The 25,767-nt window shown below is 42.6% G+C and overlaps 1 protein-coding gene across 3 annotated transcripts in view; it reads right to left on the bottom strand.

Moving 5' to 3' along the window:
• Window positions 1-25,767, bottom strand: part of LOC142074855 (F-BAR domain only protein 2-like) — a 159,467-nt gene that overhangs the window by 40,997 nt on the left and 92,703 nt on the right. For all 3 annotated transcript variants that reach the window (XM_075135765.1, XM_075135766.1, XM_075135767.1), the window contains 3 exons: window positions 14,556-14,628; window positions 9,701-9,725; window positions 3,027-3,081 (listed from right to left, as the gene is read on the bottom strand). In XM_075135765.1, the coding sequence (XP_074991866.1) occupies window positions 3,027-3,081; window positions 9,701-9,725; window positions 14,556-14,628 (153 nt within the window). The remainder of the gene's footprint in view (window positions 1-3,026; window positions 3,082-9,700; window positions 9,726-14,555; window positions 14,629-25,767) is intronic.

The following is a 25,767-nucleotide window of genomic DNA, read 5'->3' as shown; positions in this document are numbered from 1 at the left end:
TGTAGTACCCAGAAAAATCAGTGAATACATTTCCAAAAATTAGCTACCTTGCTAACATATTAGGCTTGCTTAGATCTACAGCAATTATTCCCAGCTCTTAAGTAGAGCTTCCCTCTGTTTCTGACGGAAGAAAAAAAGAGGACAAGACTCTCTTTCTTCAAAGGAAGAGCAGAGAAAATCATAGAATCATAGAATCATTAAGGTTGGAAAAGACCTCTAAGATCATCAAGTCCAACCATCAACCCAACATCACCATGCCCACTACACCATGTCCCTAAGCACCTCATCTACATGTCTTTTAAATACTTCCAAGGATGGTGACTCAACCACTTCCCTGGGCAGCCTGTTCCAAGGCCTGACCACTCTTTCAGGAAAGAAATTTCTCCTAATGTCCAATCTAAGCCTCCCTTGGTGCAACTTGAGGCCATTTCCTCTCGTCCTATCGCTAGTTACTTGGGAGAAGAGACCAACCCCCACCTCGCTACAACCTCCTTTCAGGTAGTTGTAGAGCACGATAAGGTCTCTCCTCAGTCTCCTCTTCTCCAGGCTAAACAACCCCAGTTCCCTCAGCCGCTCCTCATAAGGCTTGTGCTCCAGGCCCTTCACCAGCTTCGTTGCCTTTCTCTGGACACGCTCCAGCACCTCAATGTCTTTCTTGCAGTGAAGGGCCCAAAACTGAACACAGTATTCCAGGTGCAGCCTCACCAGTGCAGAGTACAAAGGGACGATCACTTCCCTAGTCCTGCTGGCCACACTATTTCTGATACAAGCCAGGATGCCATTGGCCTTCTTGGCCACCTGGGCACACTGCCGGCTCATGTTCAGCCGGCTGTCAACCAGCACCCCCAGGTCCTTTTCCTCCAGGCAGCTTTCCAGCCACTCTTCCCCAAGCCTGTAGCGTTGCATGGGGTTGTTGTGGCCAAAGTGCAGGACCCGGCACTTGGCCTTGTTGAACCTCATACAGTTGGCCTCGGCCCATCGATCCAGCCTGTCCAGGTCCCTCTGCAGAGCCTTCCTACCCTCGAGCAGATCAACACTCCCACCCAACTTGGTGTCGTCTGCAAACTTACTGAGGGAGCACTCGATCCCCTCGTCCAGATCGTTGATAAAGATATTGAACAAGACCGGCCCCAGTACTGAGCCCTGGGGAACACCGCTCGTGACCGGCCGCCAACTGGATTTAACTCCGTTGACCACAACTCTCTGGGCTCGGCCGTCCAGCCAGTTTTTTACCCAGCGAAGAGTGTACCTGTCTAGGCCGTGAGCCGCCAGCTTCTCTAGGAGAATGCTGTGGGAGACAGTGTCAAAGGCTTTACTGAAGTCCAAGTAGACCACATCCACTGCCTTTCCCTCATCCACCAGGCGGGTCACCTGGTCATAGAAGGAGATCAGGTTGGTCAAGCAGGACCTGCCTTCCATGAACCCGTGCTGGCTGGGCCTGATCCCCTGGTTGTCCCGGACATGGCTTGTGAGCGCCCTGAAGATAAACCGCTCCATAATCTTCCCCGGCACCGAGGTCAGGCTGACCGGCCTGTAGTTCCCTGGATCCTCCTTCCGGCCCTTCTTGTAGATGGGCGTCACATTGGCAAGCCTCCAGTCGTCCGGGACCTCCCCTGTTAACCAGGACTGCTGGTAAATGATGGAGAGTGGCTTGGCAAGCTCCTCCGCCAGCTCCCTCAGTACCCTCGGGTGGATCCCATCTGGCCCCATAGACTTGTGAGCGTCCAGGTGGCGTAGCAGGTCGTTAACTGCTTCCTCTTGGATTATGGGGGGTTTATCCTGCTTGCTATCCCTGTCTTCCAGCTCAGGGGGCTGAATACCCTGAGGATAACTGCTCTGACTATTAAAGACTGAGGCAAAGATGGCGTTGAGTACCTCAGCCTTATCCTCGTCCTTGGTGGCAACGTTCCCCCCCCCCCGCATCCAATAAAGGATGGAGATTCTCCTTGGCTCTCCTTTTGTCATTAATATACTTGTAAAAACATTTTTTGTTGTCTCTTACGACAGTGGCCAGGTTGAGTTCTAGCTGGGCTTTTGCCTTTCTAATTTCCTCTCTGCGCGACCTAACGAGATCCCTGTACTCTTCTTGAGTTGCCTGCCCCTTCTTCCACAAGTGATAAACTCTCCTTTTTTTCCTGAGTCCCAGGAAGAGCTCCCCGTTCAGCCAGGCCGGTCGTCTTCCCCGCCCGTTCTTCTTAGGGCACATGGGGACAGCCCGCTCCTGCGCCTTTAAGACTTCCTTCTTGAAGAATGTCCAGCCTTCCTGCACCCCTTTGCCCTTCAGGACTGTCTCCCAAGGGACTCTCTCAACCAGTGTCCTGAGCAGGCCAAGGTCTGCCCTCCAGAAGTCCATGGTAGTGGTTTTGCTGGCCCCCCTCCTTACTTCACCAAGAATCGAGAATTCTATCATTTCATGGTCGCTAAGTCCATCATGAAATCCATAAAAAAATACTCATAACAAAAACCTATTCTGCATATCAAAACTATTATTAAAAATACAATAAAAGCTAGAAGCACCAATTAGAAACAGCATGATACTTCATTAATTAACAGAAATTCTATTTCTAGACTGCTGGAGCTCCCAATCTTTTTAATGGTGTTATTAAAAAGTGGGGAGAGCACAGGTATAGAACAGAAAACCACTCAGTATGCTTAAAAGAGTTTACAAACTTCACTTTACAAACTCTCTGAAAGCTTTTCATGGAGAAAGAGCCGCATGGTTACCTTAAAGCTTTTGTTCAGGTTTTTTTTTGGTGGTGTTTTTTTTTTTAACTGTTAGACAAAAACCATCCTCTTAAAGTTCCTAAGACATCTGATCTAACCTTTAGCATTTACACACACACAAAATCTAAGCTAGACAAAATTTTGTGCATTTTGCAGAAGCTATGAACATAAGACTACAAGGTTGCAACATAAGCATGAATGTCATTCATCTTCCTTGACTTAACACTTTAATGAGTACTTCCCCTCCCCAAATAATTGTAATAACAGGACATAACTTGGCACAGTAATAGCAAAAAGGATATCCTGTGATGCTTCTGGTTTAATGCTGTATCCTTCATCATCTACATCAGGAATGTTCTAAAAAAAAAGCAAACCAAAAATTATGGTATCGGCAAATAACTAAAAAAAATATGTTGTTCTTACATCAGACTGAATTTTATATCATTGACAAATTAAAATTTGATTACAACACCTCAGGAAAGTCATTGTTATTCATTATTATTACAGTTATCTCAAGTTATGCTCTATACTTCAGAAGTAGTGTGACAGATAAGATACCTCAGGAACACAATGCAACAAATCAACCTCCAAATTTCCTATGAAAACTGGCAAGTTTTAATGCATCTGCTTTTGCTGGTATTCTATCAAAAAGGTCAGAAACCAACAGAAGCATTTTAACTTTACTACTGAGTGTTAAATAAGCCTATAATCCTCTCAGCCCCAAATATTTTCCCAATTTTTACTTCTAATTCTTTCAGTTAAGCCACTGGAGGCTCTGATGGTGCAGGAGCATAACCTTTCCTAAGTACTAGTCAGTACTTTAATATGTGAGTAAAAGCATTCCAGGTTATACAGGTTGCAATTTCCTCTCTCCCCCTTGAAAAGACAGCAAGCCTATACTGTTGCTTTAGCAAAGAATATCCACATTAATTAAAATGCATGGATGAAACTTAAAATACAAGTGCTCAAAATCAGGTTCCAAAGTTTTCATTTATGCATCTCCATCACCGTCCTGGATTTTTAAAGCTAATAAGCATCTGGGAACTTCAAACTAGTTCAGTTTTTCAGTTCTTGCAGGCAATTAAATATTAATTGAAGAGTATTATGTTTAAAATCATTTAGAATTCTTAGCTAAGCACTTAGTTTCATAAAAGTGCTTTGGGACAGAGAGAAACAAGTCTTTAATATGATAATCTAAATTTTAAAAATGTGCAAAAAACCACATTCGTGTATATTATATATAAAGGGATAGACTTGGATACACAGATACTTTCCCCATTCAAAACAGAAAAAGGAAAGCCCACTCATGACTTTGCATGCATAGTTAGTCTATGTGAACTGCTGAGATGCTACAGTAAGTTTATTACAAAAAACACAACCCAGATGTCTTCAAAATTTCACCAGTTATAAATTTCTTATAAAAATGACAAAGGGCGGAAGAGATACTTAATGTACCTTTGTATTGACAAAGACAAATTGTCACATACAAGCAAAATGGTACCTCAAAATCTTACTTACAAGTTAAGTAGTAATTTCAAAATGTTGTTTTCAACATTTTGAACAGTTGGACAGTTCTGCTTTCTGAAACATCAGAATTTTATTTACTAATCTACATTTTGTAACAGCGGTAGAAGACACAGCCCTTCGGGTGAGATACATAATCACAAATCTCATGTTAATGAAGGCATTTACATTTACTTGACTAATTCTTACTCTCTTCTCCAAACTCCTACAAAGACAGAACTATATGTTATATGGTGGATCACAGTGCATCTTTTGAGTACCAGGCACACAATGCAGACAAGACCTGATTTGCCTACCACGTTGAACGGAGGAAAAAACCACAACCTTCCTGGATACATGTGTCATTTTTGAACTTCAACACAGAGGAAGAAAATCTTTGCAAATTTTGGGTTTCCGTAAGAAGTAGTTATTAATATGACTGGGGATGAAGGTCTAGCCCCCTACCCAAACATGTTATTTGTAGTATTTGCAGTAAAAATAAGCTCAATATGGATGTGACTTGAACTCTCTGGAAGTCACTGGAAAGGTGGACTTCCTTGGAAGAAGGTTTCACATTCTCAGAGGTTCTATCAAGCAATTAAACATATAACTATAAAAACCACAGAGTTTTCCCTGTGTTTGCAGATGTAATACAACACATTATTGATTAAGGTATTATATAGTTTTAAATATACGTAAAAAATTTAGGGTTTATAACTCTGCCTTTGCATTAGTATGTTCTACAAACTTTCTGGGGTGAATAATTTTTTAAAGAAATAAAACATAAGGACATAAATAATGAAGTAAAACTGCCTATACAAAAAGCATGAGGACTGAGCATTCTATTCCCAAAACTTATTTTTAGAGTTTCAGTCAATACTTTGACTCAGTTTCCTTTCTCTGTCCCATCTGGCATCCAAAAAGCAATGGAAGAAGCCACACCATAACCATGTCATTGGTTCCTCTGAGGTACATACAAAGGACAACAGAGGAACATGTGGAACATACTGCAGTCTAGCTACCTCATTTGGCCCTTCCTCAGCAACATTAGCACTGCTCACAGGTTGGTCAACGGGTCAAGAAGCAAAGAACCTTAACTGCACTTCAGTTTGATTTCTGCCCATTTTCTCTTCTCCTGGGATATCTACAGTGGTTATGAGAGCTCCTTATCAAGTTTTCCTCAGAGTATGCTTCAAGATACCGCTGAGCTGAACAGCTCACTGTTTCTTTTTTTGCCAGATGAACTTTCCACCATTTTACTGAACTGGACTGACTTCCTGTACATCCAGACGAGGACCAAAGCGAACTCAAAGTAAACAGTTGAAGCTCATAACCTGAACAGGAGAAAAAAGAGCCTCTCTACTTTCGACATATTTGAGATGTAAATTTGATTCAAGTATATCCTTAGGTTAAGACAGAGGTATAACATGTTCTCAGCTTCCTCTCCTTAGGGTGCCTATTAATCCAAAAGACACAAAACCAAAGAGCAGCCAGTCACTTTCTTCCATTGCCAGAGATGCAGAAAGAAAATTAGGTATTCAAAGTGCTCCTGTCTTGTACTGTGACTACAAAGCCTCGTACCCTGTATCAACAGCAGCTATTCAAAATATGTCAGAATTAAACATTACAAAATGCAAATAAAAAATATTTAATTTCACTAAAGGTTACACTTGTGTTCCACAAATTAGAGTTTGAAAGTTCCAAATTCAATCAGTCCCTAGCAATAAAAATGGTGTATAATTCTATATAACCTTAATTATGCTACACTCATATGTAAAGAGGTTAATGAAAAGTTTTGGATGCCTCGATATATTTGTTTGCATTCCAGTTTCCTATGAAAAAAGGTTCAGCATTATTTTCTGTGCATCTGTGGCTCCCTTCTTAATTACTTTTGAACTTACTGGACAATTTCAAATTGATTTGACAGACAGAACAGAGGACTTAAAGATAACAACATTACTACAGTCTTCATGAAAATAGGCAGTCAAGTAGAAGAGAGATCTGCAAGTATCCCAACCAAGGGAAGAGCTGCAATCCAAACTCAGATCTTACTGGACACAAGTGGAACCTTGTAAATGCTTCCCCAGAAGAAAAGTTTCTACTAGAGCTCGTATCTTCCTATAGACCATCCCTAGAGACATGGCAAACCCATGGGAAACAAGACAATTAGTTCTGCCCATAGAGCAACTTGCTAGGTAATAAACGCACACAGAGCTATCTCTTTCTAGTGTACACACAGTTAATTTCCTATTTTTCTTAATTATTGTCCTGGTTCCAGCTGGGACAGAGTTAACTTTCTTCCCAGTAGCTGGGGGGGGTGCTGTGTTTTGGGTTTGGTATGAGAGGAGCGTTGATGGCCCATTGATCTTTTGGTTGTTGCTGGGTGGTGCTTGCATTTTTGGCCTCCCATGCTCTGCCAGGTGCATGGGAAGCTGGCGGGGGAGAGCATAGCCGGGGCGGCTGACCCAGCTGGCCAATGGGGTATTCCATACCATGTGATGTCATGCTCAGTATATAATTAGGAGGCGTGGTCCGGGAAGGGGGGGTTCTCGCGGCTCGGGACGGGCTGGGCATTGGTTGGCAGGTGGTGAGCAGTTGCATTGTGCATCACCTGCTTTGTATATTCTGTTATTGTTGTTGTTATCATTGTTATTATTACTGTTCTACTTTGTGTTATTTCCATTATTAAACTGTTTTTATCTCAACCCGCGAGTTTTCCTACTTGTGCCCTCCCGATTCTCTCCCCCATCCCATCCTAACGGAGGAGGGGGGTGAGCGAGTGGCTGCGTGGGGTTTAGTTGCCGGCTGGGGTTAAACCACGACAATTATCAAGGCTTAACTTAATGGAAGTTACATATGTAGATAGACATATAACAGCACAGGAATTTTGAATCTCATGACATACTGTAATCTATATTTAAACAGAGACTGCTTATTGAAGCGGTCAACTTTTTTAACAAATACCAGTTCTCAGTTCACAGCTGCCTTCCTACTCATGATCACATAAAAACCCCTTATAGCAGTTACAAAAAATTATTGACAGGAAATAGCAATTTATTCATATGCATTAAAACTATATTTTCCAATATATGTAATCTGGTGACTACAAAAAAAGGATGAGCATAAGCAGATAGCATGCCAAAGATAAATTTGAGAACTTCCATTTTGGTAAAAAAGGCATTTCTTAGGACCATCTCACTGCTTTGTTTTCTGAAAACAGAGAATACAAGTTAGAATACACTGCATTATACATTTTGGACTAGTGAGAAGGCCCTAATGGTATTGGCTACATACTGTATGTTGAAAGATCCACAATATCACATAGAACTGGTAGATAAAGTATTGAATTCAGTTCTCACCAGATCCTTAATTTCTAAAATTTCAATATATTTACCTCAGTGCTTATAGCTATAAATAATTGTAGAGTGGTTTTCTCTTACATTCCTTTCACACAAGAGAACAACAATTAAAATTCTTGACAAATAAACAAAAGGCACATTTTAAAAAAAGATCATGTTAATAATATAAAAGCCAGACATAGAGATTTTCTGAGAGTGACCAAAGCTGACCAAAATCATAATTGGGACACCTTAAATAAGTTGAATTTTCTGAGGGCTGGTCCTCAGTATTTTCTAGCAATCAAACAAAAATGACAGTTGCTTTAAATTTTTTTTTTTTGCAATAATACTTTTCTGAGTTCAATTTCTTGAAATGTGTAATTTATTGCAAAGATGCATATGAAACAAATCCTCATAGAGATAACAATATAGATGGCTATAACTATTTAGATCAAGTTTGAAAAATGAAACAGAAAGGAAATCTTAAAGTAAAAGACAAGAAAAATGAAAAACATTTGAAATGGGACCTTCTAGAAGAGGATGCCAGCCTTAAAATGTAAAAGCATTCTGGGGTGCTTGTTTGTAAGGGGTGAAATTAATCTCATCTGTGGTATGCTGCATCATTTTTCATGAGAAGGACAGTAATAGCTTCTGCTATTAAAGCATTCTACCATTCGGAATAATACTGTTGCTTGTGAAAAGCAGGAAGAAATGATAGACCACATTTTAAATTCCAAATGCATTCATAAAATGTTGGACATAAAAAAAAGAGAATGCAACAAAAGTATTAGTTTTGTTGTTAGATGCTATGAAAGTTAGGTCTTTTTTTTAACCATATATAAATTACATCTAGACAGAACAATTAAATGATCGTATGGTGTGCCTCATGCAGCCAGAATGTCAGACACATTTACAGTTGAATTTGTTGAATTAATTTTTTTCTTTAAAATGTAGAGACCAAAATAAGCAAGGAAGAAAATAAACACTGCAATTCAAACCCAGTTGTGTTTCACTCCAATGACTCAACCTGAACTGTCAAAAGACATTATTTCCATGAAAAACCTGATAATTATAGGGATGATTCTAAAGTCACTTTACTTTAAACATACCCAAGAAATGTGCTCTAAATCAAGATGACTTTGTACGGGATAAAATAACTGTCTCAAATGATGCTTATAAGGCTGTTCATGCACATATAATTTTATTATGTGGTAAAACTTAGTTTTCCTTATTTAGAAGAATGGTTCTAGATTTTTTAAACCAATTTTCTCAAAATAAGTTTTAATATTAGGTACTAAAACTCCCAGATATTAAATGCAAAGAAGAAAATCCACAAAACAGGTGAGCTTGGAAACTTAAATTGTTTAATATAATTGCCATCTAAATAAATGAACTGAAAAACAAATCAGTCTACAAAAAGTCACTTAAATCATTCTGTAAATTATTCCCTACTGTAGCTATAGGGAACTGCAATCTCCGTTACATATAATTCAAGACAACATACATGTTTAAATAAAAAGAAAATGCTCAATTAAGGAAATAAAAAAGCATTAACATAGCAATTTCATTTGCAACTGTCACTTATTTGAATTTAATAAATAAAATTGTAAGACGTATCACAGATCAAACTGAGAGCAATGAAAAACAAACCATGAATTAAGTGCATCGAGATACTGCATTTAAAGCCATATTTTAAAAAGTATATTCCTACACACTATTGCCAGCGATCACGCAGAACCCCATTGTTATTAGAAGGGTTCTCCAAAGAGACAGTAGTAAGCAGAGGAAGATGACGATACAAGTTGGGTCCTCTGAACCTTTTTGTTACTTAGAATCTATCAGTCAGGCAATTTAAACTATTAACTTGCAAAACAAAGTAGCAAATAATTGCAGTAAAAACACCTTGTTTAAAACCTAAGATTGTTAGGAAATATAAATGTATTATTGATGCATATTTGTATATACTGCTAAAGATTATGTTCTGAGCAAAATTAACACTTCAACTATGTTATCAAAATAAATCCTCTATCACATAAATAATACATTGCAGGTACTGTATATAAGTCAAGTTTCATCAGATTGTAGTGCTTGACAATGTTAGCATATGAATTTGTGTTGGAAATAAGTCTACTTACAACTGAGTCTGTATCTGGACACTCCCTATTAAAAAAAAAAAAAAGAAAGAAAATATACAATTATAAAATGCACAAATGATTTAATTCATACAGTTCTGGTACTTCCTTTAATATTTTCAATTAATTTGAAACATTGCATTTGACCCGTTTGCCTCTCAAACTGTTAAAATTTTAGTTATAAATAATCCACATTCAAGTGAATGAGATTTAAATAAAAGAAGCTGAAAGTTTATGCTAAAAACACCGCAGAAGAAAAATTCATAGTAAATGCTGAAAAACCAAACTCACATCATAGTGAAAAAAAAAAAATTATAAAAAATCAAGGGAAGTCTGGAGTATCACGCTGTATTTTAGATGAATATACTTTAAGAGTCAGGTCTCTATGGATGATGTGCATAATAAATAAAAGTCACCAATCCTAATGAAATAGTCTACACAGAATTGCAAAACATTTTGGACAATAACCAGTTCTTAAAGCAATTAAGACTATTCTTAAAGGAATTCAGAGCTTCTCTCGTTTGGAATTTCATTCTTAGTTTGAGTTTGTCAAGCACAGTTGCAGTCAAGCACCAGAAGATGCTGGAAAAAATAATAGAATACCCTCTTAAGAAACACTTTTTTAAAAAAAAAAAAGTTGTCAGCAGAAAGGCAGAGATTGCAAGCACATTATTCACAAGTGTTATATTTTTCTGCTACAACTTGGATTTAAGCAGTAATATTTTAAAAAATTAATGACGCTAAATCTCTCTCACTGATGTATGCAAAAAGCAGAAGCAATTACATTTACAGTATGTGGAAATACTTGAGTAGCATACAGGTCTTCTCTAATCTGCACCCTGACAAATAATGCCATAAGTGCCAGTGTAACTGAACAACAGTTTTTATATAGTCAAACTGAACATCTTAAATGTGCACTTATTAAAAAAAGAGAAAAAAAATCAAATTTGTAGCAAAATAAATCATCTTTTCTGAAAGGCTAAATGGGTTAAATGTAAAAACTACAGTGTCTTTAAAAACAGATATGAAAACTTGCTAACATGGAAGCATTAATACGGAATTCAGTACAGGCTGTTAAGGAATTGACAGTGAGATGAAGGATCCCGTCTCCTCCGAAGGGCCCCACACAAAAGAAAACACATATGACCAAGTTTCTAATTACGTCTTATCTCCCTCTGCTGGCTAAGCTGAATTCACAGCAATAGAAACAGCTATTTTAAAAGCTATTTTACAGAACAAAGAGACAACGTATTAGATTTCTCTCAAAAGGTATAACAAACAGATGTTATGACATCTGCTTTTAAAAAGCATCTGTACTCAAACAAGACAGCCTGAAGTCCATAAAAGTTAAGAAATGTGAAAGATGTGAGGCAAACTACAATGAAAGCAATTCAGCCCATAATGAAGATTTTCAAAATTAGCGAGCTAATAGATCTCAAAAAGTAATGGCAGATCTAGTATCATTCAGAGGATTGACAGCACCTCACAGGATCCATTCTCAAGATACAAAGCAAAACTCAATAGTCTGCAAATGCTGGTGAAGTGGAAAATGAGGACATCAGGTTTTGGATGGATGTGCTTTTACATCGCTAGATGCATGATCTTTCTTTTAAGATTAAAGAACTAGGTCATGCTTCTACTATAAGGTAACATATTTCAGCAAATGGGGACCCTGTAAGGGAATTTAAGGATTGTAGCTAAAAATTAAAACAACCAAATCATGCAAAGCAGCGATTAGAAAAAGAAGTGAAATCCGTGACTGAACCTGTATAGCAATATGTAATAGAATACATTGTGTATGGTATTTCCCTGTGTAAAACCATTACTAGACACAATATCCAGTTTAGATGTCAACACTTTGAAAACCTGTATTGATAAACTGAAAAGCCTACAAAACATGAGAGTTTTTTTAGGTGTGTGTCCTGGTTTGGGCTGGGATGGAGTTGATTTTCTTCCTATTAACTGGTATAGTGCTGTGTTTTGGATGTAGTGTGAGAATAATGTTGATAACACACTGATGTTTTGGTTGTTGCTAGGTAATGTTTACGCTAGTCAAGGACTTCTCATCTTCCCATGCCCTGCCAGGTGTGCAGGGGGCTGGGAGGGAGCATGGCTGGGACGGCTGGCCCAGCTGGCCAATGGGCTATTCCATACCATATGACGTCATGCTCAGCATATAAGGCTGGGTGAAGAAGAAGGATGGGGGCGTTCGGAGTGATGGCGTTTGTCTTCCCAAGTAACCGTTACGCGTGATGGAGCCCTGCTTTCCTGGCGATGGCTGAACACCTGCCTGCCAATGGGAAGTGGTGAATGAATTCCTTGTTTTGCTTTGCTTGCGTGCGCGGCTTTTGCTTTCCCTATTAAACTGTCTTTATCTCAACCCGCGAGTTTTTCTCACTTTTACCCTTCTGATTCTCTCCCCCATCCCACCCGGCGGGGGGTTGAGCGAGCGGCTGCGTGGTGCTCAGTGGCCGGCTGGGGTTAAACCACGACAGTGTGGAAAGCCTGCCCTACACAAACTAAACAAGCTTACAGCCTAATTTAACAGGAGATTAAGAAAGGACTTGACCTTTATGTGCAGAGAAGTTTCTGATGATATGGAGTTCTATCATGTACAGCCTATAACAAGATCATCAGCTGAAGATGAAATCAGACAAAATTTAGACTAGCAATAAAATTTTTTAAAGAGGTCATAAATAACTATTATAATATTTTACTTAAGCACATAATGGATCCTCTATTATTTGAAAACCCTACATTAAAATGTGATGTTCTAGTTCATTTAGAAGTTATGGATTAATGCAAGAATCTCTGTAAAAGCCTATGGCATGTGTTACATAGGAGGTCAATATCATGCAGTTATACATCATTCTTTCTGACCTCAGCATCTATTCATTTTTGTATTGTGTATAAATATAGAAACAAATAATATAATATAAATCAAGTTTCAGTCCAACTTGTTGAAAGCAAGTCAAATTATTTTCCCATTTCAGAGTGTCTGCGCTGATTTATATTTTCTGATGACATCATTGTGCCATGAAAAACAAAATTTCTTCTAGAAAGAGACATTCATATTATCTTTCAACATTAAATAAAATGTCTTTGGGAAAAGACAGCATTTAGAAAAGTATTCAGATCCAATGGACAAGCATACAAATGTACAAAGCCAGTTTTCAGCCCTCAGTGCCTGAGAAAATTTTCTTTCTGTTACAGGTCAAGGAAAAACATGATCTCTGAGTAAGGATACATTGAGTGATACACCCGGGAAGAGTTAATTTGGAGCTTTCTGGCCTTTACTGTCTCCAGAAAACTACTATTAAGAGCCCTGAATCTTTGCTGGGGCTAGATTACATTTCATCATCTGCCAAAGAATGGATGGAAGGAGATGCCTGGTTTGCAAGCAGGCTAATAACACGACATGAGATTAGCTTGAGTAATAACCCATGTGGTGGCAAAATATTTTTTTTGTTGGACTAGAAAAGCTGACAGCTACAGAACTCAATCATACAACAGTACTCAATACTATCAAAATTACTACTTCGCAATTAAGTAAATGCAAGAAACAAAAGGCAAATGATCGAACATACTTTTTTGCAGCTATTTGATACTGCAACAGTTTTGCATCACAAAAAAAAAGTGTAGTAAATAACTTTCCAGAGAGAATGGATTACTTTTTAAAAGGGGACTAAATCTATTTAAAATACTAATATCATCAAATATTTATAACATTTTAATTTAAATATTTTAAACTAAATCATCATCAGAAAAAATAATTCTTTGTAACAGAATAGTATTCTCAGATTACTGCTCACCAAAATCACACTATATACAACATTTCTCTCACCATTTACTTCAGCATAATAAAGTACAGAAGACAGGGTGGGGGAAAGATTAAATCACAGAAAGAACAGAAATAGAGAGGAATGACTTAAAAAAATAACACCTTGGAGCCCTAATGGCATCATGACAGAGAGAAGAAAAAGCACTGTTTAGAAGCATATCACTATTAAAATCAAACACCAAAAGAAAAATAGCTATAAGGCACTTTGTATGTGCAAATAATTAGCATCTGCAGTTCTTAGGTCATTAATTTTTCAGCACTATATTAAAAAACCAAGGTTGGTTAAAAAAAAATTAATTTAAAAAAGAATGTATACAGATGTTGCCACTGACAATATTTCTATATTGCTAAGTTTCTGTTAAATTGAAAGCTATTTTCTGTTAAATCAAATACTTCTAGTGAGAAAATGCATCTAGAAATTATGAACAAAATACATTGAAATATAGTAACCATAATTACTAATACATAGAAAGCTACCAATCCATCTAAGAAAGAGAGCGTGCAGTGAATATGACAAAGGGTATAGCTGGGACATCAATCATGAGTTAGAATGATGGTCTTTGAGAAATGCATGTGCACACGATTTACTGAAAAAATTCAAAAATTTTTATGTCCTTCTATACAGTACACAAGTTTTTCTAACAAAAGAATAACTGAAGCTTCAATTCTGCAAACACAGACATACAGTACTTTTTCCACATACAGAGCTACTATTTCGTTAGGAGTACACATGAGAATCACATTATCTACAATGTTCAAATGTAGAACAAGGGAGAACTACTTACCTATGCAGAGGAAAGAATGAACCATGAGTAGACTACTATGAATACATTTATATTATTTCCTTAAAATCCTTAGTTACAGAAATCTTAAATAGCTGTGATGTTTTCATATTCATAGCATTCCTCTAAACTTCTGTTATAAAACCATTTTTTTGTTAAACATCAGCTAATGTTTATCTCCATACATTTACTAGTTTTCATACAAGACAAGGCTTCAAGCTGGAAATATACTTACACAGACTCAGTATCTTTTTCTTTTCTCATTATTCCTGATAAACCAAAAGGCTTCCTCTTCCGTGGTTTTATCCCTATGGAACAAACACTTTTCATTTAAAGATCAAAGAGATGAGTATATATTTAGCAATGTCAAACACTGGTGCATACCAATGCCAATACCTTTTAAATGCAGCCATAACAAGTGATACAAAAATCTAACAGTGGAGGTAGGTATGGAGCCAAACTAAGGGAACACAAGAACAAACTAAGGGAACATTATTCCAATATGTTGTTCAGTAACACAATGTGCTGGTTTTGGCTGGGATAGAGTTAATTTTTTTCATAGTAGCTTGTCTGAGGCTATGTTTTGGATTTGTGCTGGAAACAGTGCTGATAATACAGGGATGTTTTAGTTACTGCTGAGCAGTGCTTACGCAGAGTCAAGCCCTTTTCTGCTCCTCACCCCACCCCACCAGCAAGGAGGCTGGGGGTGCACAAGGAGTTGGGAGGGGGCACAGCCAGGACAGCTGACCCCAACTGACCAAAGGGATATTCCATACCATATGGCGTCATGCTCAGTATACAAAGCTGGGGGAAGAAGAAGGAAGAAGGGACGTTCGGCGTGATGGCGTGTCGTGGTTTAACCTGGCAGGCAGCCACATACCACGCAGCCGCTCACTCACTCCCCCCGCCCCCCTCAGCGGGATGGGAAGAGAATTGGAAGGGTAAGAGTGAGAAAAACTCGTGGGTTGAGATAATGACAGTTTAATAGAACAGAAAAGGGAAAATAATAATAATAATGATAGAATATACAAAATGAGTGATGCACAATGCAATTGCTCACCACCCGCACTAGGAAGAAATTTAACCCTATCCCAGCTGAAACCAGGACAGTATCCACCCCTTATTCTATACCATTTACGTCGTGCTTAGGTCTCACATTTTTTTTTTTAATACATTTCAATTAACCACCACTATCTTTCTTTTTATATATACACATATATATATATGCACGCACAGATATCATTCCCTTAGTCCATGGGCCATCCCTCTAAAATGCCCACTGAGTTCATTTAGTCCAAGACTTAGGGCTCCATCTGTCATAACAGTCTTTCAGGGCCGGAGAGATGGTGTGTGGTGCTGGGCTGTTGCATCCTGAAGCCAGTTCTCATTTCGGTACTGCTGCGCTCGTCCAGTTCTATCATCGTTGCACTTTGCTCGGTTTCATCGGAGTTAGTTCATTCTTCATTAATCTGGGTGATTTTCACTGCTATACCAATGATAGCAACCATAGAAATAATGATATACAATATCATATAACAATTGACATCATACAATTCAGTTCATTGGCTATTTTCACCCAAAATCAAATCCCCTTGAGGTACACACCGGACTTGCCCATCCTTTCGCATTACCCACCGAGTGCACCCAGGTCCTTGAGCAAAAGCAATCCCACGGATGGGTTTTCCCTTGCCAGAGGCAGGAATAACCCAGACTGTCTTCCCCAGCATATTTCTTATGTGCACGACAGGGACTTTATCCCCCTCTACAGTACGTAAGGGTTTTGATTGGACAGGGCCAGCTCGATTAATAGATCCCCTGGTATTGACTAACCAGGTGTCTTTTGCTAAATGTGTATCCCAATGCTTGAATGTCCCACCACCCATTGCCCTCAGTGTTGTCTTTAGCAGTCCGTTGTATCGTTCGATTTTTCCAGAGGCTGGTGCATGGTAGGGGATGTGATAGACCCACTCAATGCCGTGCTCTTTGGCCCAGGTGTCTATGAGGGTGTTTCGGAAATGAGTCCCGTTGTCTGACTCAATTCTTTCTGGGGTGCCATGTCGCCATAGGACTTGCTTTTCAAGGCCCAGGATGGTGTTCCGGGCAGTGGCATGGGGCACAGGGTATGTTTCCAGCCATCCGGTGGTTGCTTCCACCATGGTGAGCACGTAGCGCTTGCCGTGGCGGGTTTCTGGGAGCGTGATATAATCAATCATAGAATCATAGAATCATAGAATCATACAGGTTGGAAAAGACCTCTAAGATCATCGTGTCCAACCATCAACCCAACACCACCATGCCCACTACACCATGTCCCTAAGGGCCTCATCTACACGTCTTTTAAATACCTCCAGGGATGGTGACTCCACCACTTCCCTGGGCAGCCTGTTCCAAGGCCTGACCACTCTTTCAGTAAAGAAATTTTTCCTCATGTTCAATCTAAACCTCCCTTGGCGCAACTTGAGGCCATTTCCTCTTGTCCTATCGCTAGTTACTTGGCAGAAGAGACCAACACCCACCTCGCTACAACCTCCTTTCAGGTAGTTGTAGAGCGCGATGAGGTCTCCCCTCAGCCTCCTCTTCTCCAGGCTAAACAACCCCAGTTCCCTCAGCCGCTCCTCATAAGACTTGTGCTCCAGGCCCTTCACCAGCTTGTGCTCCAGGCCCTTCACCAGCTTCTGACAGGCCTCCCCATATTTATATTTCAGCCATCGTCCCCCATACCAGAGAGGCTTTACTCGCTTGGCTTGTTTGATTGTAGCACACGTTTCACATTCATGGATAACCTGTGCAAAAGCGTCCATGGTCAAGTCCACCCCTCAATCACGAGCCCATCTGTATGTTGTATCTCTTCCTTGATGGCCCGAGGCATCATGGGCCCACCAAGCTATAAATAATTCACCCTTATGTTGCCAGTCCAGATCCACCTGAGCCACTTCAATCTTAGCAGCCTGGTCCACCTGCTGGTTGTTTTGGTGTTCTTCAGTGGCCCGACTCTTGGGCACGTGAGCATCTACGTGACGTACTTTTACAACCCGGTTCTCTACCCGGGCAGCAATATCTTGCCACAATACGGCAGCCCAGATGGGTTTACCTCTGCGCTGCCAGTTGTTCTGCTTCCACTGCTGCAACCACCACCACAGGGCATTTGCCACCATCCATGAGTCAGTATAGAGATAAAGGACTGGCCATTTTTCTCATTCAGCAATGTCCTAGGCCAGCTGGATGGCTTTCACCTCTGCAAACTGGCTCAATTCACCTTCTTCAGTAGTTTCTGCAACTTGGCGTATAGGACTCCATACAGCAGCCTTCCACCTCCGATGCTTTCCCACAAGGCGACAGGACCCATCAGTGAACAGGGCATATTGCTTCTCGTTTTCTGGTAGTTTGTTATACAGTGGGGCCTCTTCAGCACGCGTCACCTCCTCCTCTGGGGATATGCCAAAATCTTTGCCTTCTGGCCAGTCCGTGATCACCTCCAAGATTCCTGGGCGATTGGGGTTTCCTATTCGGGCCCGTTGTGTGATCAGTGCGACCCACTTACTCCACGTAGCATCGGTTGCATGATGTGTAGAGGGGACCCTCCCTTTGAACATCCAGCCCAGCACCGGCAGTCGGGGTGCCAGGAGGAGCTGTGCTTCAGTACCAACCACTTCCGAAGCAGCTCGAACCCCTTCATATGCTGCCAATATCTCCTTCTCAGTTGGAGTGTAGCGGGCCTCGGATCCTCTGTATCCCCGACTCCAGAACCCTAAGGGTCGACCTCGAGTCTCCCCTGGGGCTTTCTGCCAGAGGCTCCAGGTAGGGCCATTCTCCCCGGCTGCGGTGTAGAGCACATTCTTCACATTTTGTCCTGCCTGGACTGGCCCAAGGGCTACTGCCTGAACTATCTCCCCTTTCATTTGTTCAAAGGCTTGTTGTTGCTCAGGGCCCCATTTGAAGTCGTTCTTCTTCCGAGTCACTTGATAGAGGGGGCTTACAATCAGGCTGTAATCTGGAATATACATTCTCCAAAAACCCACACCACCCAAGAAAGCTTGTGTTTCCTTTTTGCTAGCTGGTGGGGACAAGGCCGTTATTTTGTTGATCACATCCATTGGGATCTGACGACGTCCATCTTGCCATTTTATTCCTAAAAACTGGATCTCCTGTGCAGGTCCCTTGACCTTACTTTGTTTTATGGCAAAACCGGCCTTCAGAAGGATTTGAATTATTCTCTCCCCTTTCTCAAAAACAACTTCTGCTGTGTTGCCCCATACGATGATGTCATCAATGTATTGCAGGTGTTCCGGAGCCTCACCCTGTTCCAGTGCGGTGTGGATCAGTCCATGGCAAATGGTAGGGCTGTGTTTCCACCCCTGGGGCAGTCGGTTCCAGGTGTACTGGACGCCCCTCCAAGTGAAAGCAAACTGTGGCCTGCACTCTGCTGCCAAAGGGATGGAGAAGAACGCCTTAGCGATGTCACTTGTGGCGTACCACTTGGCTGCCTTTGACTCCAGTTCGTATTGGAGTTCTAGCATATCCAGCATGGCAGCACTCAGTGGCAGCGTGACTTCGTTCAGGCCACGGTAGTCCACTGTTAGTCTCCACTCTCCATTGGACTTTCGCACTGGCCATATGGGACTGTTAAAGGGTGAGCGAGTCTTGCTGATCACTCCTTGGCTCTCCAGTCGACGAATCAGCTCATGGATGGGGATCAGGGAGTCTCGGTTGGTGCGGTATTGTCGCCGGTGCACTGTTGTGGTAGCGATTGGTACCTGTTGTTCTTCAACCCGCAGCAACCCCACAACAGAAGGGTCCTCCGAGAGACCGGGCAAGGTGGACAGCTGTTGAATTTCCTCCGTCTCCAGGGCAGCTATACCAAAAGCCCACCGGTACCCTTTTGGGTCCTGGAAATACCCTCTCCTGAGGTAGTCTATGCCAAGGATGCACGGAGCCTCTGGGCCAGTCACAATGGGGTGCTTCTGCCACTCATTCCCGGTTAGGCTCACTTCGGCCTCCAACACAGTTAACTCTTGGGATCCCCCTGTCACTCCAGAAATACAAATGGGTTCTGCCCCTTTATAGCCTGATGGCATCAGGGTACACTGTGCACTGGTGTCTACGAGAGCCTTATACTCCTGTGGGTCTGATGTGCCAGGCCATCGAATCCACACAGTCCAGTAAACCCGGTTGTCCCTTTCCTCCACCTGGCTGGAGGCAGGGCCCCTCTAGTTCTGGTCATAGTATCCATCTCTCGAGTCAAGAATTTCTTCATCGCAATTAGAATCCAAAGTAAGATCAGCCCTTCTACTCTGTCTGGGGAACTGTTCACTGGAAACTGGACCATCGTGAGACAGGTTTTTCCTGACAACTGGAGCAGGATTTTTCCTGGGAGAACCCCCTTGTGTCATTGTTTTTCCTTGCAACTCATGTACCCGTGCCACTAGAATGAAGGTAGGTTTTCCATCCCACTGCCTCATGTCCTCTCCGTGGTCACGCAGGTAAAACCACAGGGTGCCCCGGGGTGTGTACCTTCTATATCCTCTCTCTTGAGCAGAAGAACGCTGACTCCTAATGGCTGAGATACTGGTCTGTACAGGTGGAGAATACGACATATCCTCTTTGAGTTGCTGGACCTCCCGGGACAGTTTCTCCACAGCTGAGACAAGGGAGGAGGAGACAGTTTGTTCGAAATCCCGAAGTCTGCTAACTAAGACATCCACCGTTGGTGCTTCTTCCTCTGGCCAGGACAGTACTGCCAACGAACTGGCATACGACGCTGGTGCGCTCCATACCAACTTCCGCCACGTGGGTCGCGTGCACTGGACGTCATCTGGATCTTTGGGCGTTTGGTCGTTGTCCAGGTCACTATAAACCACCTCCAGCATGCCTAAGTCTCTCAGGTACTGGATACCTCTCTCCATAGTGGTCAACTTGCCTAGGCAATATATATAATATCTTCCTTGAAGGGATACCTTTCCTTCAGGCCTGACAGCAGTCGCCTCCAGAGGCTGAGGACCTGTGTCCCTTTTCCAATTGCTTTGTCAATACCCGCTTCCCTAGCAAGGGATCCCAGCTGTTGGGCTTCCTTCCCCTCTAATTCCAGGCTACTGGCCCCATTACTGCAACTCAGGAAGAGTACAGGGATCGCGTTAGGTTGTGCAGAGAGGAAATTAGAAAGGCAAAAGCCCGGCTAGAACTCAACCTGGCCACTGTCGTGAGAGATAACAAAAAATGCTTTTATATGTATGTTAATGACAAAAGGAGAGCCAAGGAGAATCTCCATCCTCTATTGGATGCGGGGGGGAACGTTGCCACCAAGGACGAGGAAAAGGCTGAGGTACTCAACGCCTTCTTTGCCTCAGTCTTTAGTAGTCAGAGTGGTTATCCTCAGGGTACTCAGCCCCCTGAGCTGGAAGACAGGGAAGACGAGCAGGATAAACCCCCCATAATTCAAGAGGATGAAGTTAATGACCTGCTACGCCACCTGGATGCTCAGAAGTCTATGGGGCCGGATGGGATCCACCCGAGGGTACTGAGGGAGCTGGCGGAGGAGCTTGCCGAGCCGCTCTCCATCATTTACCAGCAGTCCTGGTTAACTGGGGAGGTCCCGGACGACTGGAGGCTCGCCAATGAGACACCCATCTACAAGAAGGGACGGAGGGAGGATCCGGGGAACTACAGACCGGTCAGCCTGACCTCGGTGCCGGGGAAGATCATGGAGCGGTTGGTTTTGAGGGTGCTCACGAGCCATGTCCGGGACAACCAGGGGATCAGGCCCAGCCAGCACGGGTTCATGGAAGGCAGGTCCTGCTTGACCAACCTGATCTCCTTCTATGACCAGGTGACCCGCCTAGTGGATGAGGGAAAGGCAGTGGATGTGGTCTACTTGGACTTCAGTAAAGCCTTTGACACTGTCTCCCACAGCATTCTCCTAGAGAAGCTGGCGGCTCACGGCCTAGACAGGTACACTCTTCGCTGGGTAAAAAACTGGCTGGACGGCCGAGCCCAGAGAGTTGTGGTGAACGGAGTTAAATCCAGTTGGCGGCCGGTCACGAGCGGTGTTCCCCAGGGCTCAGTACTGGGGCCGGTCTTGTTCAATATCTTTATCAATGATCTGGACGAGGGGATCGAGTGCTCCCTCAGTAAGTTTGCAGACGACACCAAGTTGGGCGGGAGTGTTGATCTGCTCGAGGGTAGGAAGGCTCTGCAGAGGGACCTGGACAGGCTGGATCGATGGGCCGAGGCCAACTGTATGAGGTTCAACAAGGCCAAGTGCCGGGTCCTGCACTTGGGTCACAACAACCCCAGGCAACGCTACAGGCTTGGGGAAGAGTGGCTGGAAAGCTGCACAGAGGAAAAGGACCTGGGGGTGCTGGTTGACAGCCGGCTGAATATGAGCCGGCAGTGTGCCCAGGTGGCCAAGAAGGCCAACGGCATCCTGGCCTGTATCAGAAATAGTGTGGCCAGCAGGAGCAGGGAGGTGATCGTGCCCCTGTACTGGGCACTGGTGAGGCCGCACCTCGAATCCTGTGTTCAGTTTTGGGCCCCTCACTACAAGAAGGACATGGAGGTGCTGGAGCGCGTCCAGAGGAGGGCAACGAAGCTGGTGAAGGGCCTGGAGCACAAGTCTGATGAGGAGCGGCTGAGGGAACTGGGGTTGTTTAGCCTGGAGAAGAGGAGGCTGAGGGGAGACCTCATCGCGCTCTACAACTACCTGAAAGGAGGTTGTAGCGAGGTGGGTGTTGGTCTCTTCTGCCAAGTAACTAGCGATAGGACAAGAGGAAATGGCCTCAAGTTGCACCAAGGGAGGTTTAGATTGGACATTAGGAGAAATTTCTTTACTGAAAGAGTGGTCAGGCCTTGGAACAGGCTGCCCAGGGAAGTGGTGGAGTCACCATCCCTGGAGGTATTTAAAAGACGTGTAGATGAGGCCCTTAGGGACATGGTGTAGTGGGCATGGTGGTGTTGGGTTGATGGTTGGACACGATGATCTTAGAGGTCTTTTCCAACCTGTATGATTCTATGATTCTATGATTCTATGATTATCCCAGCATCGGAGCAGCCAGGTAACAATATGCTCGCCTGGACGACGGCTGAAATCTTTCCGCTTATCTCGCAACTCATTCAGGGATAAGGATCGGGTGGTTTCCGTCTCGTTTATGAGTTCTTCCTCTTCCTCCTCCCCTCCTCGTGATGGCCCTGCTTTTCCATCATCCTTTTCTAAATGACCTGACTTCCGCTTCAAAGATTTCTTCTTCTGTACAGGGGCGATGGATACCAGCGACGGTTGGTCCTCTGGTTCAGCCGTAGTACCCGTCGTGAGGGTTTGGGTAGCTGCAGTGGCTGTCGCGGGGGTTGGAGTAATTGTAGTGACTGTTGCCGGGGTTTGAGTGGCTGCAGTGCTTGTCGCATTGGTTGGATAACTGCAGTGACTGTTGGCGGAGTTTGAGTGGCTGCAGTGCCTGTTGCGGGGGTTGGAGTAACTGTAGTGACTGTTGCCGGGGTCTGAGTAGCCATAGTGGTTGTCGTGGGGGTTGAAGTAGCCACAGTGCCTGTCGCAGGGGTTTGAGTAGTCACCGTGTCTGTTGCCGGGGTTGATCTCTGGACAGTATTCCTGAATAGCTGTTTAACTCTAAACAAGGCCTAAACCACATTCAGGAGACATAGCAATAGGAACATGCTTGTTTGAACATCCCAAGGATATTCAAAATTCTCAGGGAATATTGTGGACGTCTTCATGAAGAGGATAGAAGAAAAAGGAGTTTCTGAAGATATGGAAGGGAAGGTGAACAAGTGGGAGAAAGTGTCCCATCCTGTCTCCCCCCTAAATTCATCCTCTGAGGTGAAGACATAAAAAGTGTAAGTATTAATAGTTTCCAAAAGATAGCTCCCGAAGAACGGGAATGATGGCAGTGCTGAGTACAGGCTCGTGACCAATAATTTTATCATACCATAAACCAGTGTCACACAGTATAGCAAAGCGATGACCTTAATCCATTTCCCCGAGATGACCAACCCCACATAAATACTGATAATCAGCAGTATAGACAGCCAGTAAGGTGCTACAGACCAAAACTCCCAGAACAGATCCAACAACTCTGAGAGCAAATAAACCAACATTGTGAACAGCGAGTACTAAACTGATATAATGAATGCTTATAAACAATTTGTTTTAACCCGTTCGGGTCAGATGTGTCGTTATCTCAACCCTTTGAGCCCCATGTTGGGCGCCAAAAAAAGACTGTTGTGGTTTAACCTGGCAGGCAGCCAAATACCACGCAGCCGCTCACTCACTCCCCCCGCCCCCCCCAGCAGGACGGGGAGAGAATCGGAAGGGTAAGAGTGAGAAAAACTCGTGGGTTGAGATAAAGACAGTTTAATAGAACAGAAAAGGGAAAATAATAATAATAATGATAGAATATACAAAATGAGTGATGCACAATGCAATTGCTCACCACCCGCACTGACCGATAACCAAGTAGCGATCGGTACTTCCTGGATCACACCTACCGTTCATATACTGAGCACGACGTCACATGGTATGGAATACCCCATTGGCCAGCTGGGCTGGCTGTCCTGATTATGTTCCCTCCCATCTCGTGTACCTAGCTCAGTCAGTAGGCACGGGAGCTGTCCTTGGACTAGGAGGGCACTTAGCAACAACTGAAAACATCAGTGTGTTATCAACATTCTCCTCATACTAAATCCAAAACACAGCACTAGGAAGAAATTTAACCCTATCCCAGCCGAAACCAGGACATGGCGTCTGTCTTCCCAAGTAACCGTTACGCGTGATGGAGCCCTGCTTTCCTGGAGATGGCTGAACACCTGCCTGCCAATGGAAAGTAGTGAATGAATTCCTTGTTTTGCTTTGCTTGTGTGCGCGGCTTTTGCTTTCCCTATTAAACTGTCTTTATCTCAACCCACGAGTTTTCTCACTTTTACCCTTCCGATTCTCTCCCCCATCCCATTGTGGGGGGAGTGAGCAAGCGGCTGTGTGGGGCTTAGCTGCCTACCGGGGTTAAACCACATCAGCTTCATACAAAAGAAAAATTAAAATATAGTTCAAGCAACACATTAATAACATAAGTCTTTATAAAACTGATCTGCATTGTACATCCAACTCTCCAAGCTGGGTATGCTAGACTGTCACTTCTTTTATAGAAGATGGGTGCACTGCCAGTTTTGAGGAAAGGGACTCTGCTCACAGAAACTCAACAGGAGCTATTGCTCCAGCCGATCCTGAATAGCCAACGCACTTGGATCAGAAACTGAACCCTGCCTCTCTCAACTACTGCAGTTCAACACCCTGTCCTTATTTCCCTGCATCTTCCCAGTAGCTGCAAGACCCTGTCTCTCCTAAAAAGTAGGATCTTGGTCCTGTAAAAATGAGAACGTCTCTTGGCTTCCCAGCTGATGCTGAGTTCATGATTTCCCAGTGCTGTAGCCAGCTCTAATGCTGGCTCCCACTGAGTCTGGAACCATGCCTCCCCTGTGTCTTTTCTTCCCTGTTTTTAGCACTGGATATATATAGCTTTAGTACAGAAAAAAAGTTCGCTTTCATACCCATTTAATGTACTAAAATTAAAATACATTTAAATATTCCATCAGACTTACTGTCATGTCTGCTTCTTTCCCCAATTTTTGCTGAATCAAAGTAGACTGCCAAACTTAAAATAAAATGACCGAGTGCAAGCATCTGATCCAACTAGTCTACAGTTTTTTTTTGATGTAAGATACTACCTACAGCACGCTTTTGAGCAAAATGGTGGAAATAATTTGGTTTCCAAAATTTAACAACTGACAATTCGAGCACATCATTAAAAAAACCACTATATTCCCCTTTACAGAAATACATTACACAGTACATAAGGAATCTCTTCACTTTTAGAAATTTTCAGGGTGAAATAACTCAAAACTTCTCACAAATCAGGTAGCTAAAACTCAGCCATATCTTATATTTTAATAGAGACAGAAATTGCTCAAAAATTATTTTTAAATGCCAGTCTGAGATTTATTTCCTTTCTGTGCTTTATCCAGCACACGAGAGTAGTTTCTGAACATGGATCTTCTCTGCTTCAGTCAAAAAAGATTTTGAGTCTCAGCTGCAATCTTGGCAACTTAAAAGTTGTGAGCTGCTATAGCTATACTGTCAACTCCTCTGTCCCAAAAGTAAATATATAGCTTATGGAAAAAAACCAGTTCTTAACCACTTAAAACAATCCCCTAAGCAAAATAAGCTACACCAACAAAGGCAGGCTTTGCGACCATAACACTGCATTAGAATTGGTACAACTAACATGGCAACAATGGAAAGAGCCTGGGCCATGTTTTGACACTTGTAAATTAAGTTACACAGTCATAAGTGAACCAAATCCAAACCTCTGCAAAGACAGGGTCTTAGCCAAAGTATATTTATAAGAAACATTAAAATTCTCTGTCCATCGTGCATTAGTCTTATAAAG

Source organism: Calonectris borealis, chromosome W, assembly GCF_964195595.1.
Source record: "Calonectris borealis chromosome W, bCalBor7.hap1.2, whole genome shotgun sequence".
In the NCBI taxonomy this organism is placed as follows: Eukaryota; Metazoa; Chordata; class Aves; order Procellariiformes; family Procellariidae; genus Calonectris; species Calonectris borealis.
This window is presented reverse-complemented; position numbering and strand designations above follow the sequence as displayed.